Source organism: Abramis brama (genome assembly GCF_963993115.1).
Source record: "Abramis brama genome assembly, chromosome: 16".
NCBI classification, from domain to species: Eukaryota; Metazoa; Chordata; class Actinopteri; order Cypriniformes; family Leuciscidae; genus Abramis; species Abramis brama.
This window is the reverse complement of record NC_139978.1, coordinates 29,942,549-29,960,374: the sequence shown is the minus strand read 5'-3', so window position 1 is coordinate 29,960,374 and position 17,826 is coordinate 29,942,549. Positions and strand designations below refer to the sequence as shown.

Sequence of the window (17,826 nt, the reverse complement as noted above, 5' to 3'; positions counted from 1 at the left end):
GTCCTACCTGCTTGTCAAAATGTATTTCCATACCTCCGCACACCTGCTCGCGCAGACATCACACGCCATCAGCACGTTCCCTAAGGCTATACAGAGTTTAGAACGATATTCACAGAGTCCCACAAACAAGCAGCAGCAGTCTTTTAGAAGTCCTCTTGAACCAGAACAACAAGCTTATGCTGTGTTCATGCCATAACCATAATTATGAGAAGCCGCAACGTTTTTCCCTGGAGTCACGTCCTCAAGCTTGGATATGCATTTCTATATCAACACTATCAATGCCGAAATGATTCTGCAGCAGTCAGGTGGTAAAACTAGAACTCTGTAGTTCATTATTATTGTAATGTTATATGATTTGAGACATGAGGCAGTTTAAAGGCGTCTCTCGTGGCTCTTTTGTTTGCTCCCTGCTGTATGCGTTCATGTGTTTTGGAGGAGGCGTGGCTTTGGAGACGTTCTAAAGGGAAGGTGGGATCTCATGCTTTCAAAGCTAGCTTGCTATTTCTAGCCACTCTGAAATTGCCAACCCTACCTTTAAACTGTCTGAATGAACTGATTCGCTAAAATAAATTGTAAACAAACTAGCATTTTGAGAGTGCACAATTATTTTATTTATTTATTTTAATGCATTTTTTGTCATCCTTGTCATTGTGGGAAGTGGCAAAATTATTTTGAAAACTACAGAAAAATTTAGTCAAGTTAGAAGCGTCTCTACTTTCTTTAGTTACTCCCCAACACTGCAACCAATTAAACCCTGACACACAACTCGCGTCTGAATAACATAGTCATTTGCAGACTGACACACCTCAGCTAATTCCCTGCTGTTTTCCCAGTGCTGAAGCAATAAAACAATTTGTGGCTGCATAATTAAATATGTCTGTTCTGTGGTTTGAAATTTTTACCGTCTGCACTACTTGTGCCCTCAGACTCTCGCTTCAACCCGGGTGTTCCTGAGACTCCCAGCAGACTGGTGTTCTCTGCCCTGGGGCCCACGGCCCTGAAAGTGAGCTGGCAGGAGCCCCAATGTGAGACCGGTGTACTGGGTTACTGCGTCCTTTACCAGCTAATCAATGGAGGTGATTCATCTCTTCTCATTCATAGTTGTTATACTTATTCATTCATAAATATATTAAAGTTAATTCAGTTATTCAATTATATACTATAATTTATCAATGTATTGCCATATGTAAATTATATATGCAGTAGTCAACATTTGATGTGGATCAAAACCTTTCATCAAAGTTATACATGAATTTTGAACAATACCCATTCTTGTCTTAGGACAACTTTGATTAACTTTTTTGATCCACTTCAAATGTTGACTACTGTATATATATATATATATATATATATATATATATATACATAGACAAGCTAAGCAAACAATAATTTATTATATGCTATAAATCAACCATTTAATTTCGTATATGTGGTACATATGATAACAGATGTTGTCATTTGATGTCTATTTATTCTACCATTGTATTGTATTATGTTTCTCTTATAGGTGAGGTAAAGCGTATCGAGGTGAACAATCCCGCTCAGAACTCTGTGGTGGTTCAGGATCTCCTGCCCAACCATTCCTACATCTTCAAAGTGAAGGCCCAGAGTCGAGAGGGCTGGGGTCCTGAGAGAGAGGGAGTCATCACCATCGAGTCTGCCGTCGACCCCAAGAGCCCCCTGAGCCCAATGCTAGGTGAGTTGCTTCATTTTATGTTAGCTATATGGGGCAGAGTAGCTAATGTCAGCAGTAGCAGTGGCAGCTATTGTGAAATCTTGATTAAATATTACCACACTATTGCGTGTATGTATCATTTAATTGTTCTTAAACATGAATATATGTGTGTGTGTGCTGTTGTTCAGGGTCTCCGTTCACTCTCAGCACTCCCAGCGCTCCAGGACCTTTGATCTTCACAGCTTTGAGTCCAGACACGCTGCAGCTGAGCTGGGAGAAACCACGCAAACCCAATGGAGACATCCTGAGCTACGTGGTCACCTGTGAACAGCTGCACGGTGGAGGTCAGACACCAACCTCACTTTATTTTTCATGTATAAAAGCCATCGCAAGTGCACTAATCAGAAACAAGCCCTGTTCTTCAGCTTCCTTGTTGAGACTCTGTCTTTGGTGTCCGTGCAGGAGATCTTCGCTCCTTCCCGGTGAATGGCAACGCTGCGACTTCTTTGACGGTGTCTGACCTGAAAGAAAACATGCCGTACAAATTCAAAGTTCAAGCCCAAACCACACAGGGCTTCGGACCGGAGCGAGAGGGCATCATCACCATCGAATCCCAAGATGGAGGTATGCGGGACATTAGAACAGTGTCATTGTTATTTCACTGTTAAATGTTTTAATAATATCATAGCCTGCTTTTTATGATTCAGTCTGGCGAATATTCTGTTTTACTTGGAAATACATCACAGTGCATTTTTAAGTTGTCTTGGAAGATAATGAATGGTTGAAACTTTATCATCTCTTCTTCTTTTCTCCTCCTCCTCTTCCTCAGGCTCTATGTCACAGTACAGCAGTCAGTCAGTCACAAAGAGAGAGGTGTTTAACCTACCAACAGAGATTACTTCACACACCATGTTCTCAGAACCCTTCGTGTCTTCAGGTACAGACACACGACTACATATCTTGCTGGGTTATCAAGAACGATCAAGAATGATAACGATTAATTACAGCTGTAATTACATGCAGGTGTTCTTAAAATATAAGTACAATATAAAAACTTGCATGTACACAATAAGTGCACAGTATCAAATGATTAATTTACATGTTAATACATAGTAGTTAAAGACACCTAATATAGTGTGACGTGACCCTATATCTTTATTGTTATAATTATCATTATTGGTGTGAACGGCCTTCATAATTTCAATTGAATCAGACCCGCAGGATGTTTTATAATAAATTATGCTAATTTATTTTGTTATATGTAGTTTTTTTTTTTGATGATTTTTTTTTTATCAAATCAGACAAATTTCTATACAAAGTCTGCCAATTGCTATACAATAATGTCAAATTTAACACCGTAATCTAAAGTTTTTAACTGTGCAGTACAGCACCACAAAATTATTTTCAGAAAACAAAAATAAAATATTGAAATTAGCATTTGTACCTATTATTATTTATTTAATTTATTTACTCTTTGGAGTAAAATAGACCACTGTGGGAAAACAAGTTTTACTACTATTATTACATTTTTTTAGTATTTTATATTATTTAATATAAACCAACAAAATATAATTACCTAATTTATACTAATTATGATTATTTATTTTGATAAGTAGAATATTTTTTTCTAAAATTAGCATTTTTCTCAAATGAATTCTACTACAATTATTATTAAATGTAACTAAACTTTATATTTAGTATAATTTATTAAATACACATTTCTTTAGATGGTATTTCAAACACTGATTATTAATATCTATTGTTTCTAGAAATACCATATGTTTTGTGTATCATAACATGTTTGAGTAGTTCATAAAAAACAGTAAGTTGATACAAAGATAATTCTATTTTAGTTACTTTTTACTTCTTTTTTTCATTTTTTGAATTATTATTTTTTACACACACAAAAAAAGGTTTAAGTGGCACTGAAAAAAAATAGTCACACTTTTACTCTTTTCGGTCAAAAATGGCCGCATTGGAAGTTAACGGGAGACGAATTTCATCTAGTGGAATTATTTGGTACTGTGCCCAAACAAAATCTTACTGAAAGCAAATTTTTTGTTTAGACTTGTTTAAAACTTGTTTAGATTTATGTCTTTGATTTCTCACAGTTTTAGAGTTAAAACATGTTTGTTGGAAAATATATATTTTGTACAAAAATGTATACATTTTTCATTACTTTTTTCACTTCTGCAATAATCTGCCAAGTGCTGTCTTTAAAAAGAGACCAAACTTAAGTTGCATTCAAAGATTTACGACAGTTTAAGTTGGAAATGTTAATTTTCAGGTCAATGCTCAAAAAGTGAATAAATGGATTATAACTACTGCATAAATATCATTTAGTGCCATAAAATCCCCTAAAAATACAAAATATTAAATTAAAAACATCAAACTAAAATATAGTTCACTCATTTCATTGAAATAAAAAAAGAATCAGTCATTTTTGCCCGCCACATGAGCACACGTGTCTAATGTTTATGTGTGTGTTTCTTTTAGACGGTATGATGATGATGTCGAGCAGGCAGATCACGGAGTCGGGCGGCACCGTCACACGGCAGGTGGAGATGGTGCAGAGAGGAGTCGTGTCCAGCAGCACCGTCACAAAGAAGCTGGAGAGGCAGTACTTCGAGGCCTAATCCAACTCCCTTTTGCCTTCTGCAGAAAGTGTGTATATATACGCTCAAGCGAAACTAAGTTAATTAGAGAAGTTCACCGACCAATGTGCACAACATATGGTTTTTATGTGAGGATGAGAACAGCTGAGCTCTTGGATTCCTTGGATTATAGCTCATCAAGACCAAAGTCTTCAAGCCTTGATATTTAGTTGAATGTAAATACTTAAAAACCTTTTAGTGTTATCGCTTCCAAACAGGTATTTGGTAAAACTTTTAGCATCAAACCATGTTTCCTACAGTGTTTGTGAGAAATGTTATTGACGTATGCGCCATGGGATAGGTTAGAGATCTTCTGTTGCTTATTTGAGCTTGATTGCTTTCATTCTGACAAGGTTTGAATTCAGCAGATTTTATATCATTATGTTGCTTTCAAGTTGTATCACGTTTTTTGAGCATAGAGGTTTTCTAAATGTATTTTTCACATCAAATGTGACATGTCTTATGATTTAGAGTTTACACTTTATCTTTAACTAACTAATTTCCTTCTAAATCAAATTTTACTTGTTAAGGGTTGTATTAAATGTTGCAACACAAGCACATGCATATGGACTCGATTCTTTGGATTGTAAATATGTTACTGAGGTTTGTTTTTTTATTGCCTAGTTGCAAGATGTGCTGTTGCAACTTTAGGCCTGCCGCTGTATTTTAGTTTAGTACACTACTGGCAACTCCGAAAAGATTACCGACATCACACTTGTGTAACCTTAAATAAATTTTTTACTGTCTTTAATAATCTGTTCGGTACTTTTGACTTAGGGGAATTTATTATTTTTTTTTTTTAAAGATTTTTATACGATAATTGCATTTCACCATCATATTGAAGCTGTAGTATGTAGTATGCAAAACTTCTCACTGCATATCAGTTCACCGCACTTAATGAAACAATAAATCATTCTACCAGTCGACTCATTGTGTGTTAGCTTTGTTTATTAGAAACAGGTTTAGGTGCTATCAACAGTTTTTAGCACACTGTGGACCTACTGAAATGCTTATGTAGATTAAACGAGTACGAGCTGACAGTGCCCTCTATATGCTTTCTTATGTTACTGAAAAACAAACAAACAAACATGGAGTAAGATGTGATTACATCCCATACTTGTTAAAATGAGATTTGCATTTGCTAAGGGAGCAGTACATTCAGGGCAGCAAAAGAACAGTTAGGTGTTATATATAATCATTTTCTGTTGGCTGTACTTGTAAATATAACGAATGGGTAAACATATACGGGTAAAAATATGCAAATAAATCATAATTCAGTATGCAATATTACAATGACACAATCGCTGTCGGTTACATTTTGAATGCTGAACATTCTATCAAATGTGAGTAGACTAGAAGAGATTTTTCAATGCGTTACTCCCTAAAAAAAGTAATAATTGCATTACTTAGTTACTTTTTATGGAAAGTAATGCGTTGCATTGATTTTGTGTTACCTTTACTCAGCTGAGCTGGGCTTGCTTGTTTGTTAAAAAAAATAATTAAAAAAACAGTTCAATTTTTTGGCAAATTTAAAGGGCCCTTTCGCACCAAAAGTGAAATGAATAAGCCTCAGGCTGAGGGAAAGCAAATTCACTCCTGTACAGTAGAGGGCGCAGCTCAAACAAACCTTTCAGCTTTTGACTTAGGGAATTTTTATTTTTTTATTTAAGATTTTTATAGATAATTGCATTTCACCATCATATTCAAGCTGTAGTATGTAGGTATGTAGTATGCAAAACTTCTCACTGCATATTTAGATCACAGAAGAACAGGATGCAGGAGAAGAAAGTTAAACTCTTTCAGCAATCAAAAAAAAAAATAATCAAACGTGATGTTTAGTCAATTTTTGCTTATTAGTATGGTTGAACTGGATCAGCAGCAAAGCAATTGGTTAATAAAGTAAGGTTAAACAAAGCATATTGGTGTTATTTAACATATTTAATTATTGCAGGTTTTCATTTGCATTTCATTGTTTTAATTCATTTTGAGGAATACTTTAGTGCAAGTGAGATGAGTAAATGCATGTTCACATTTAGTCTACAGTAACCGTCACAGCGCACACCCCCAACACTGTCTGCAGGAGGTATTTTTGTAGGCCAAAACATGGAAACGAGTTAGCATTTTAGCACTTCCGGTTCCATCATCCTGAAGTCAATGGGTTTGTTTGAATGGGTTTTTGGTTAAATGCTTGAAATAAGGTCTGTGGTGAACACAAGCTCAAGATATTTTCACATTTCATTCTACAACTTAAAATACATCAGTAATACCCCTTAGGAATTTTTACAGCTTTTACTTGTCTTGAAAAAGGCAGTTGCAAACAAATGGCTAAATGAGGCTAAAGAAGCTGTCGGGGGCATTAAACGTCATCAGCCGAACAGGAAAACTCATTCACTTTTACAGCCTTGTGCTCTTGCAAACTATTCCAACTCAAACTTTCAGAGAAAATGTTTTTTAAAAAAGACTAAAAGCATCTTTGTATGCTACGTGGTGTTGACAGTGAAGTCATGCGACAGTGGCGTAGTTCGTTTATAGACTACGTTTAGCTTTTTACTTCTGGTGATTGAATTTAGTCTTCAAAATTCATAAAAGTTGTGTTCATTTGTGAAAATGAACAAAACAAAATGTGCAAGAATCATAAACCGTTGTTGGTCACAGAGCTTATTTTCTGCCATAATCCAAAAGCTTCGATTAATGAATCCTTTTGCGATACAGTTGAGGAAAGCCTTGATGCTTCGCAAAAGCCATTGGAAAAATCCTACTGGGTTTTTGTCAAGGGAACCAGGTTGACCTACAAAAATACATCATCACTGTAGCACTAAAGACATGAGTTTTGGGCGGGACTATCTGTTTGTCTGACCAGTAACAGACTGTTTAACAACTCTTTTTTTTTTTTTATACCTTGTGGTGCAGAAATTACAGCTTTAGCTACTAATGTAAAATACCTTCTATGCAAATTCATCAAATGAATGAACTGTATGAATGTTTTATGGTGTGTGATTTTTTTCGTATCCATGTGCGTGAGAATTGCGCGTTCGTTGTGTACGTTAGAAGAACAGACACTGTCCCTTACAGAGACATCGCTCCCTCAGATCTGCAGGCCTGATCACCATCTCACGCACCATCTCCACCGTCCCAAACACCGGGTAAAGCTTCTCTGTGAACCTCTCGCTGTATGTGTAGATGTGCGCGCGCTTTTGGATGTCATAGAAGGACAGCTGCCCCTCCTCATAGTCCAGGTACACTCCCACCCTCCGCGGGATGAGCGACTGGGGCAAGAAGGTAGGCGGTGCGGTCAGGGCCTTGAGCTCGGACCCCCGCTCCAGCCTGAGGGTGAGGTATCCGCTCTGAGTGTTGAGCGGTCTGTAGCCTTTGCAGACGGCTGATTCTTTGGCCACCCCGAGACGCCAGTCACGGTCGCCCACTTCCACCTCCCAGTACCGGCGTCCTGCCGAGAAGCCCTCTGAGCCGAAACAGCACCACCAGCCGTCGAAGCGCCTCCGACTGCAGGAGACCCCGCGCCGCTCCAGGCCACACTGCATGCGCTTGCAGTCCTCAGACAGAACAAGGGCAGGGTTGGCCGTCTCTGGGTCAAAAGTCACCTCCACTGTAAAATAAGGCCGCACTATGGTTAGATTTATGATTTTAGGTTTATCCTGGAAGGTTTTCAAAAAGCTAGATATCTAAAAAAAAAAAAAAAAAAAAAGGCAGACTGCCAATTAAAAAAGTTTGATGCTAGGATAATTCTAAAATAATAATGAAATACTCTTATAAGTATGAAATACATAGCATACAGATAAAAATATTCGGAAAAATTGCCCATTTTATTTTTCTACCACTACTTACTCTTTATTTTTCTCATATTGTCCACCATTTGTCATTCTGATATATATATATATACTGTATAAAAAATCAGTGGAAAATTTTTTGAATATTATGAGAATAAAGTCAAAATATTTGGAGAATAAAGTTGAAACATTTCGACTTTATTCTTGAAATATTTGGAGAATAACTTGAAATATTTCAACTTTATTCTCGAAATGATACGACTTTATTATCATAATTTTTTATTCTTTTTTTTTTTTTTACGGATTTTTTTTTTTTTTTTACGTTGCAGTTCAGGGCTTCTGTAATACACACACCATTCAAAAGTAAGTCAGATTTTCTAAAATAAATGAATACTTTTATTCAGGAAGGCTGCATTAAATTGGTCAAAAGTGATAGTAAAGACAAGACATTTATAATGTTTCAAAATATTTCTTTTTCAAATAAATGCTTTTAAACGTTCAGAATCCTGAACAAAATGTATCAAACAAAAATATTAAGCAGTGACACATACCTGCAGCATCACATATCCAGTTCCACACTGAAACAAAGAGCAATATTTCTGTGTTACTACATAAGATAATATAAACTATTCCACTGATGGCCTGAATATCAGTGCATTAAAATAGTGTTAAAAAATTGTTTTATTGCTGAAACTATTACTCTCTCACCAATGTGTGGAATGTAGCCAGTGAAATCTATAAAAGATCAGAGAGAGAGATTACCAGAAAGCCCATTCAAGACATGCCGATCATCTTCTCAATATCCAAAGAAATTTAGGTCTGATCTAATAAAACTGCTGTATGTGATTTGAAGGAAACTACCATAAACATATACTGTGTAAGCAATATAAGCTTTGTTTTTGCAATTCCATTTGGTGCCACTAGTGGTGCAGAAATCGCTTACAGCAGCTGTAGGTAATTATCCTTCAAAAATAATTCTAAGGCATTAATGTCATTGCCTGCTCACCGATCTTCTGGGTCTTTTGTTTTTGTACCAGCCACAGTCTTGGAATGAGCTCCTGCAATGTCAGTGGTGCTTGTTATTAGATCAGTTAAAAATATAAATTGCAGATTTTGAATTTTATGCAAGTCTATGAATGAGGCATTGCACCTTGTCGAGGTGTTCCCCAAGAACGAGGCCAATGAGCAGCTCCACGGCAGACTGCAGGTGTGACAGGTGACCCCGCTTCCACTGCAGCTCCACGTCATCCAACATCATCAACACCGCCTCACCCGGCCAGATACCGTGCTGGAGAGACAAACTGATAAATGACAGAGGCCGGAAGCAAAAATCATAAAATACATCTTTTTAAAACACACTTCAGAAACTGTCGATGTTCAAAGTTTTCAGAAAAGTTTATTTGTGTGCATGTGTCACAGTGGAGTTGTTTGTAATGAGAGAAAGAGAGATGATACTTCACTAACAGTATTTACTGATATTGAGTTACACACAAATGATTCCTAAGAGGACTCTGAGAGATGAATGAATTATTGATTAGGCATCAGAAAGGTGACGCTATATTGAAAGGATACATGTCCCAATAGACTTAAAGGTGTGTAATTTTATCGATGTTTAAATGCTTTCTCGTATCCAGGTTAATGTGTAACAACTATTAGTTAGCTATTTGAAGGTTGACTTCCTCGAAGAGTGTAAACAATGTGGCTAAGACTGAAAAAGGGATAATTCACTCAGACATGAAAATCCTGTCATCATTTACTCACCCTACCGGCTACCGTCAACTGTCTGGTTACCAAAATTCTTCAAAATATCTTCTTTTGTGTTCAACAGACGAAAGAAACTCATACAGGTTTGGAACAACATGAGGGAGAGTAAATGATGACAGGATGCAGGGATGCCATCAAAACCAGGCCACTGGTTCCTTTGAAATGTTCCTATGGGTTTTTATAGTGGGGTGTTTCAATTTATGAATGAAGGTCTGTGGTAAACAATTTGATGATACTTGAACCTCTTGCTCTCAAATGCACACACACCTGAAACGCTCTTATATAGTTACTTATTAGAAACATGTTTGTTTGTTTTTTTAAGAAAAAAAACAGCTTTAGGGAACCAGTGGCAAATTAGTCTCCCGGGTTTAGACTTCATCCCTGCATTAACTTTAACAAAACATTCTTAAAACATATTTCTGATAGCTGGATAGCGGTTAATGACACAGTACACTACATTTATTTAAGTATTGTTGCATAATGCATACTGTTTTACATACTATTAAAACTGTAGGTAGTATAAAGTGTACACTATGCAGTAAGCTAGAAGTGTTTGGCAAACCCGTCATTATTTTAATTGAAAACTGTACAAGGCAATGGTGAGTTTCCATTTATACAGCTTAACGGGTTGTGCATGTCTCTCTCGGGTCAGTCAGTGAGGTCGTTTGTAATCAACACAGTCGGACAAGAGGATCATAGCAAGGTTAATATCCTAATACTTAATCAGAGAGCAACCCAAGACTAAGACCCATAGACAGAGAGAGAAAGAGAGCCAGAGAATCAGACACTTCATTTACAGCATGGATTGATATTAAATTACACATTCACAAACAAATTACCCCTGACAAAGAGATAGAACTATTAATATATTTACCGATATAAACGTATTTGCTATATAGAGGCCCACTAAACAATACCAGCCAAAAGTTTGTACATGCTTGATTGAATGTATGTTTCTCAGGATCTAACAAACTTTTTGATATAAAGGCTTATGCTTAAATAACTGAAATTAGTTTTGTAGACAAATATAACTTACGCCCTCCTATGAATTTCTTTGGCAAGATAAATAGGTGTGTTACATGTACATGTGCTACGGTTTAAAAAGCACCCCAGGATGCATCTCATGAGTCTGTAGTGTTTGTGCAGATGTTTCTGACCCTCACCGGGTGTCTGTTGCGCTGTCCTCTGGTCCAGTCCATGATGATCCTTTTATATGAGCCCATGTCATGCTCTCCTCCCTGCTCAAGCATGCTCAGTAAATTACTCTTCCAGTCCCGCTTTTCGGGATGCAGATCGGTATAAACTTGCATGGGCTTCTCCGTATTTTCCTGCACAGTGTGTAAAAACACAAGACTTGGAATTTTATGATACTTTTATGGTGTATTTGAATATTGAAATCTCCAGTCCCCATTCATTAACTGTATAGAAAAATATGAGAACAATTTTTAAAATGTAACTTTTTGTGGAAGAAAGTCAGTCAAATGGCTTATCATTTTTAGGTGAACTATTCCTTTAACCCATTTAGACATTCAGGGCACGTTTACATGACAACGTATTTTTGTACTAAAAATGGAAATGTTTTTAGCAAACAGACGACAACGATCCCGTTCACACGGATCAGCAAAACTGATATAAATAAAAGCTGTATTATTGTACTACGCAGGCCAGTAGTTGGCAATGTCAATTTGTAAAGAAAAACGACGTGCCACTGCCTATAAACTGAATACATAATACACATGACGATGGATTCAAAACTCAGGGGCCATTTACACGTCACTGTTTTCAACTAAAAACGGAAAACTTTTAGGGCCCTATTTTAACGATCTGAAACGCAAGTATCAAACGCGAAACGCAAGTAACTTTGTGGGTGGATCTAAAATGGGTTGGTCTGAAGTAGCAACATTACTCATAGCCAGGTGTGGTTTGGGCGTAACATGAAATAAACCAATCAGAGAATCATCTCACATTCCCTTCAAAAGTAGGTGCGCTTGTTCCATGGCGGATTGCTATTATAACGGCGGATTTGCCAGGCGCACGCCAGGAGCGGTTCACAGCCGAGGAGACCGACGTTCTCGTCAGGGCCGTAAAAGACAGAGAAGTGACATTGTATGGGGATTGGAGAAACCCACCCAAATTAGCTTCGGTTAAACAGGCGTATAATAATTTGGGTAAATGTGTAAGCTAGATTTATGCCTATTTTTTCACATCTTCATGGACACCACAATGATTTCCCTTGTGTGGTAATATTTTTCCTTGTAATTATGTATGGTTTGCAAAAATGGGAACTGCTGCCTGCGTCTGTGTAGATGAGAGAAGTAAAGTGTATGCGTTGTGCACACGCTACATTATGGCCAAGCATGCGCTCTTAAAATAGCATCTGAATAATGCGAAAACAATTCCGCCACAGACCAGGAAAAAACTAGTCTAAAGTCAGTGGCGGAATTGTTTTCTGAAACTGCAAAATAGCACCAGGGAACGTTTGCACTGAACCGCCCCCGGGAGCGCAAGTTCATTCCCTAATTTACCGACGTGCGTCTGTGGAGGGAAAAGTCAGCTGTGCGTCGGGTGCAAAATAGGAATGATACATGCGTCGGTGTACAAAGTCAATTGCGCTGGGTGTAAGATAGGGCCCTTTGTGCGTTTTGGCCATTCATTTACACGACAACGGCATTTGAAAATGATAACGTTATTATCTCTGTGTAAACTACAAAAACATAAAAAAATTTGTGAAAGCGGTGGCGTCATGGCACTTCTTTTCAAAGTGACATCGCCAACTACTGGCCTGGCATGAATAATACAGTGTTTTAATCGAAATCGTGGATCCATTTGAATGGGGATCTTTTTGACAACGTTGTTGTCTATACGAGAAAAAACGCAATAGAAAAACTTTTCTGTTTTTAGTACATTGTTGTCATGTAAACGTACCCTTAATGCAATTCACCCTTCGCCAGAAGTTTAACTGACAGGCGATCTGACCAATCATCATTTTGTCCAACAAACAAACGAGACAGGATGTGTGACATGAGAGTGTGCCATGGTTTGTTGGACGTAGCAACAGTAACTGGGGGGAGGGTCTTTGTGAAGGGTCAATTTCAATTTTCCAACATGTTTGATTCAGTATCAGTGATTCTGAAAATAAATGCCTCAGTAACTAGAGGCCTATTCAGCCCCTTGAGCTGACATTTATGACGCAGTAAACTTTTTAATAAACAGCTCGTGTCTGACTCAAATCAATTACTTTGATTTCTCAGACGAAATGTGCTGACAACAAGCTTTTTTAAAAGTACACTAAATCCGAGAGGCGGACGCCCTGGAGCGAACTACAGCTCAACACTTTTCTCAAGGACACAAAAGTGCTGCGGACTACAGTATACCATAACTTACTAACAAACCATGATTAGAGCTTGATCCTTTGAAAACTGACACAGAATTTTAAACCCTTAAGCCACTGGACCTGTCAGTCAGCCTGATATAAACAGACTAGCTGGTTACTATGGGGACTGGTGGCACTTTGAGTCTAAAGCAGGATTTTATCTAAATATAACACACGGTTCTAACCAACCAACATCAGCCTGTAATTAAAGTCATGCAGATCCTGAGAAATAACAGCTGTCTGAAAAACAGTGTGTATCTCCTACTGGATGCAGATAAATTAATACAGGAGGGTGAGTTGATTTGCTGAGGAACAGGGTTGTGCACCATTCAAAAAATGAAGTGAGAATGTTTGTTACCATTCTATTTATATCCTGAACTTAAATTTAGGTAAAAAATCAGATGAAAAATTATCATTTAAATTTAAGGAAGTAAATTTAAAATTAATTTAACTGCTTTGCTTTATATATAAAAATATTACAATAAAATATTAATAATATTTTTTTAGTATGAGTTAACCATAAATTATTATTATACACACAACATAAGGGACATATACATTTTATTTATAAGCTTCTTTTTTTTTTAAAGAGATTAATATTTATTCAGCAATGACACATTAAATTGATAAAAGGAGACCGTAAAGACATTTACAATGTTGCAAAAGATTTCTATTTCATATAAATGCTGTTCTTCTGAACTTTCTATTCATCAAAGAATCCTGAGAAAAAGTATCACGGTTTACACAAAAATATTAGCAGCACAAGTGTTTTCAACATTGATAATAATCAGAAATGTTTCTTGAGCAGCAAATAATCATATTAGAATTATTTATTTATGAAGCTGAAAATTCAGCTTTACCATCACAGGAATAAATTCCATTTCAAAATATATTCAAATAAAAAACAGTTATTTGAAATTGTAATAATTTTTTTACAATATTAGTGTTTTTACTGTATTTTTTGGATTAAATAAATGCAGCCTTAGTGAGCATAAGACACTTCTTTCAAAAACATTAAAAAAATCTTACTGACCCCAAACTTTTGAATGGTAGTGCATACAATTATAATTAAACTTGTATGCGCTTACTAGTATAAAATTACAATTGTATATTAAATACAAATTTCAATAATATTTTTCTACAATATTATCAGCTAGTCTGTTATATATACATGAATAAATGTAATCAGTTATATGGACCATTGGACCATGACAGAATAAGTAATCTATTTTAGTCTTGATGAAGCAGCTTATAGATAGAGATAGAAGACAGAAACCTTAAACAGGACACATAAGAATAGATCTGTTCTTATGTTGTGTTGAAAAAATTAAATTCTTGTTGTGTGTTGCAATTCAGTAAATTCCTCTGCCTGTGATTGAGTTGATGTTCTCTAACCTTCATCTCCAGAACGTTGGCGGTCTCCACAATGAACTCTCGACAGGCGTGCGGAGGCCACACGTCCTCTCCGGTCCAGATGTGAGCCAGAATATCTGACCTCTGAAAGACATCAGCATAAGAGTTTCCAACAGGGAGTTCAAAAAAGTGTGTAGAAATCTATTGGAAATCTCTGAGCTGATAGCAGTGAATTCATTCATTGATCCTGGCTAAAGAAAAGCCAGGCACAATGCAATAATATATTTGTCTCACCTGACAGATCCTGTTGAGTTCTCGCGCGAGCTCCATTATAAACAGCTGACTCTCTGTTAATGGCTCTTTCTTTACTTGTTTCACTCTTTTCCGCGTCTCCTGTACAGAGATTTGGAAACTATGGAGTAACTAAAGCTACACCAGGGAATATAATAGCTGAACTTTTATATTCATTTTTTTCTGAAAGTCATGAACATTTCCACCACATCTCAAATAATGCAATTGTGTCTGTTAACATGAAATGACAGTTAAACATGTTGGATTATAACTGCCGACTCCTTTGTCTGCATTATGTATCCTCCATACTAGAGCTGCAAAATTAATTGTTAAAAGATTGCGATTTCAATTCAAACACCCATGCGATCTTATTCCTAAATGGCAACAATTCGGCTGTCAATTAATTATTTTAAAAAATCACAGTGGAACATTTAAATCTGTGTTTGCGCCTCCGCTGAGCCAGAGAGCAGCTGTCACGTCACGTATAGGTATGAAACAGCTTCACAAACATCTTTTCAAAGTATCATTATTTCTGTGTTATAAAATATTCAATTTATCACAGAAGAACTGGGAAAAAAGTTTATAGTTCAGATATAAACTGATGTCTATGGAAACAATCAAGATGGTGCTTCAAACAATGATTGCATCATTATAATGATTGTATCCAGTAATGAAACAAGTGAAGTAGCCTATTTATGACTGAGTCATTGAATCATTCATTCAAGAGAATCGGTCAAAAACACTGATTCATCCAGACAGTAATTAAACAAGTGAAGTATTTATGACTGAGTCATTGAATCATTCATTCAAACCGATTTTTTTTAAATAACTATTTACAAGCAATTAAAATTTTGTCAGAACCTCTCCTAAATTACATGTTATTTTGTTTAATTGTCTGTTTAGAATTGTGGGAGAATCGTGATCTCCTCTATTAATAAAAAATAAATAAAATAATAATAATGTGATTCTCAATTTATCCAGAATCGTGCAGCTCTACTACTCACACACAATTAAATAAAATTTTCATAGTAAGTAAATAATTACATATTATTACACTTTCTGCATAAATTTTGACCAAATGACATAAACACTGTACACGTCTCACCTTGTTGAAAAACAAGTATACTACTTTAATAGCAGGCAAAATTGTTATGGTGGTGGTGGAAATTATGGCACAAATAAGTTTATTTTAATAAAAATCAACTCATCTGACATACAATAGTGGCCAAAAGTGATGTCAGGCCTAGGAGCCTTTGTGATAACACAATGAAACACGCCAAATTGTACGGACATAATTTTTGGTAACACTTTATTTTAAGGTGATGTAGTTAAATGTTACTACATGTACTACTATAGTAATAACTATACCCAACTCTAACCATACCTCAAGTTTATAGTAAGTAGCCTACATTTAGTTAATTCATGTTACTCAGTACTTAAGTCAGTAACTATGTCACCTTAAAATAAAGTGTAACCTAGTTTTTAATGCAAAACTGATTATGTTATATAGTTGTATTATGTTGTAAAAAGAGCAATCTGGATAAGACCATATTAAGCAACTATAGACAGATCTCAAATCTTCCTTTCATAGGCAAGATCATTGAAAAAGTTTTCAATCAGCTGAACAAATTCTTAAGCTCGAATGGATACTTTGACAATTTTCAATCTGGTTTCCGACCGCACCACAGCACAGAGACAGCGCTCATAAAGATAATAAACGATATTCGCTTAAATACTGATTCAGGCAAATTATCAGTGCTGGTGCTACTCGACCTCCGTGCTGCATTTGACACTGTCGATCACAACATACTTCTGGACAGGCTGGAAAACTGGGTGGGGCTTTCTGGGATAGTCCTAAAATGTTTCAGGTCATACTTAGATGGGAGAGGTTATTATGTGAGTATAGGAGACCATAAGTCTGAGTGGACATCCATGACATGCGGAGTCCCTCAAGGCTCAGTTCTTGCGCTACTCCTGTTCAACCTGTATATGCTCCCAATGAGCCAAATAATGAGAAAGAACCAAATTGCTTACCACAGCTATGCAGACGACACACAGATCTACTTAGCCCTATCGTCTAACCATTACAGCCCCATTGACTCCCTGTGCCAATGCATTGATGAAGTCAACAGTTGGATGTGCCAAAACTTTCTTCAGTTAAACAAAGACAAAACTGAAGTCATTGCGTTTGGAAACAAAGATGAAGTTCTCAAGGTGAACGCATACCTTCACTCTAGGGGTCAAACAACTAAAAATCAAGTCAGGAATCTCGCTGTGACACTAGAGTCAGACCTTAGTTTCAGTAGTCATGTCAAAGCAATAACTAAATCAGCATACTATCATCTGAAAAATATTGCAAGAATTAGATGCTTTGTTTCCAGACAAGACTTAGAGAAACTTGTGCATGCTTTCATCACCAGCAGGGTGGATTATTGTAATGGACTCCTCACTGGCCTTCCCAAAAACACCATAAGACAGTTGCAGCTCATACAGAACGCTGCCGCCAGGATTCTGAGCAGAACCAGAAAATATGAACATATCACACCAGTCCTCAGGTCTTTACACTGGCTCCCAGTTAGATTTAGGATTGATTTTAAAGTATTATTACTGGTATATAAATCATTCAATGGCCTAGGACCTCAATACACTGCAGATATGCTCACTGAATATAAACCCAACAGATCACTCAGATCATTAGGATCACATCAGCTAGAAATACCAAGGGTTCACTCTAAGCATGGGAAGTCCGCTTTTAGCTATCATGCTGGAACCAGCTTCCAGAGGAGATCAGATGTGCTCCTACAGTAGTCACATTCAAATCCAGACTCAAAACACTTCTGTTTAGCTGTGCATTTAATGAATGAGCACTGTGCCGCTGTTCGTCCGACTGTTTGTACTGCACTGTATTTTATTTAATTTTTCTAAACCGTT

The 17,826-nt window shown here is 36.6% G+C and overlaps 2 protein-coding genes across 4 annotated transcripts in view; one reads left to right on the top strand and one right to left on the bottom strand.

Annotated features, from left to right (window-relative positions):
- Positions 1 to 5,255, top strand: part of itgb4 (integrin, beta 4) — a 33,005-nt gene extending 27,750 nt beyond the window's left edge. For all 3 annotated transcript variants that reach the window (XM_084138514.1, XM_084138515.1, XM_084138513.1), the window contains 6 exons: positions 927 to 1,076; positions 1,508 to 1,696; positions 1,864 to 2,019; positions 2,138 to 2,299; positions 2,505 to 2,612; positions 4,172 to 5,255. In XM_084138514.1, the coding sequence (XP_083994640.1) occupies positions 927 to 1,076; positions 1,508 to 1,696; positions 1,864 to 2,019; positions 2,138 to 2,299; positions 2,505 to 2,612; positions 4,172 to 4,311 (905 nt within the window). In that variant the 3' untranslated portion in view covers positions 4,312 to 5,255. The remainder of the gene's footprint in view (positions 1 to 926; positions 1,077 to 1,507; positions 1,697 to 1,863; positions 2,020 to 2,137; positions 2,300 to 2,504; positions 2,613 to 4,171) is intronic.
- Positions 5,256 to 5,259: 4 nt separating this feature from the next.
- LOC311098359 (butyrophilin subfamily 1 member A1) overlaps positions 5,260 to 17,826 on the bottom strand; it is a 15,748-nt gene continuing 3,181 nt past the window's right edge. Inside the window, exons 2-9 of the mRNA XM_084138516.1 lie at positions 14,899 to 15,027; positions 14,647 to 14,748; positions 11,042 to 11,206; positions 9,265 to 9,402; positions 9,121 to 9,172; positions 8,823 to 8,849; positions 8,666 to 8,692; positions 5,260 to 7,933 (exon numbers count right to left, since the gene is read on the bottom strand). Of these exons, the coding sequence (XP_083994642.1) occupies positions 7,374 to 7,933; positions 8,666 to 8,692; positions 8,823 to 8,849; positions 9,121 to 9,172; positions 9,265 to 9,402; positions 11,042 to 11,206; positions 14,647 to 14,748; positions 14,899 to 14,934 (1,107 nt within the window). The 5' untranslated portion in view covers positions 14,935 to 15,027 and the 3' untranslated portion in view covers positions 5,260 to 7,373. The remainder of the gene's footprint in view (positions 7,934 to 8,665; positions 8,693 to 8,822; positions 8,850 to 9,120; positions 9,173 to 9,264; positions 9,403 to 11,041; positions 11,207 to 14,646; positions 14,749 to 14,898; positions 15,028 to 17,826) is intronic.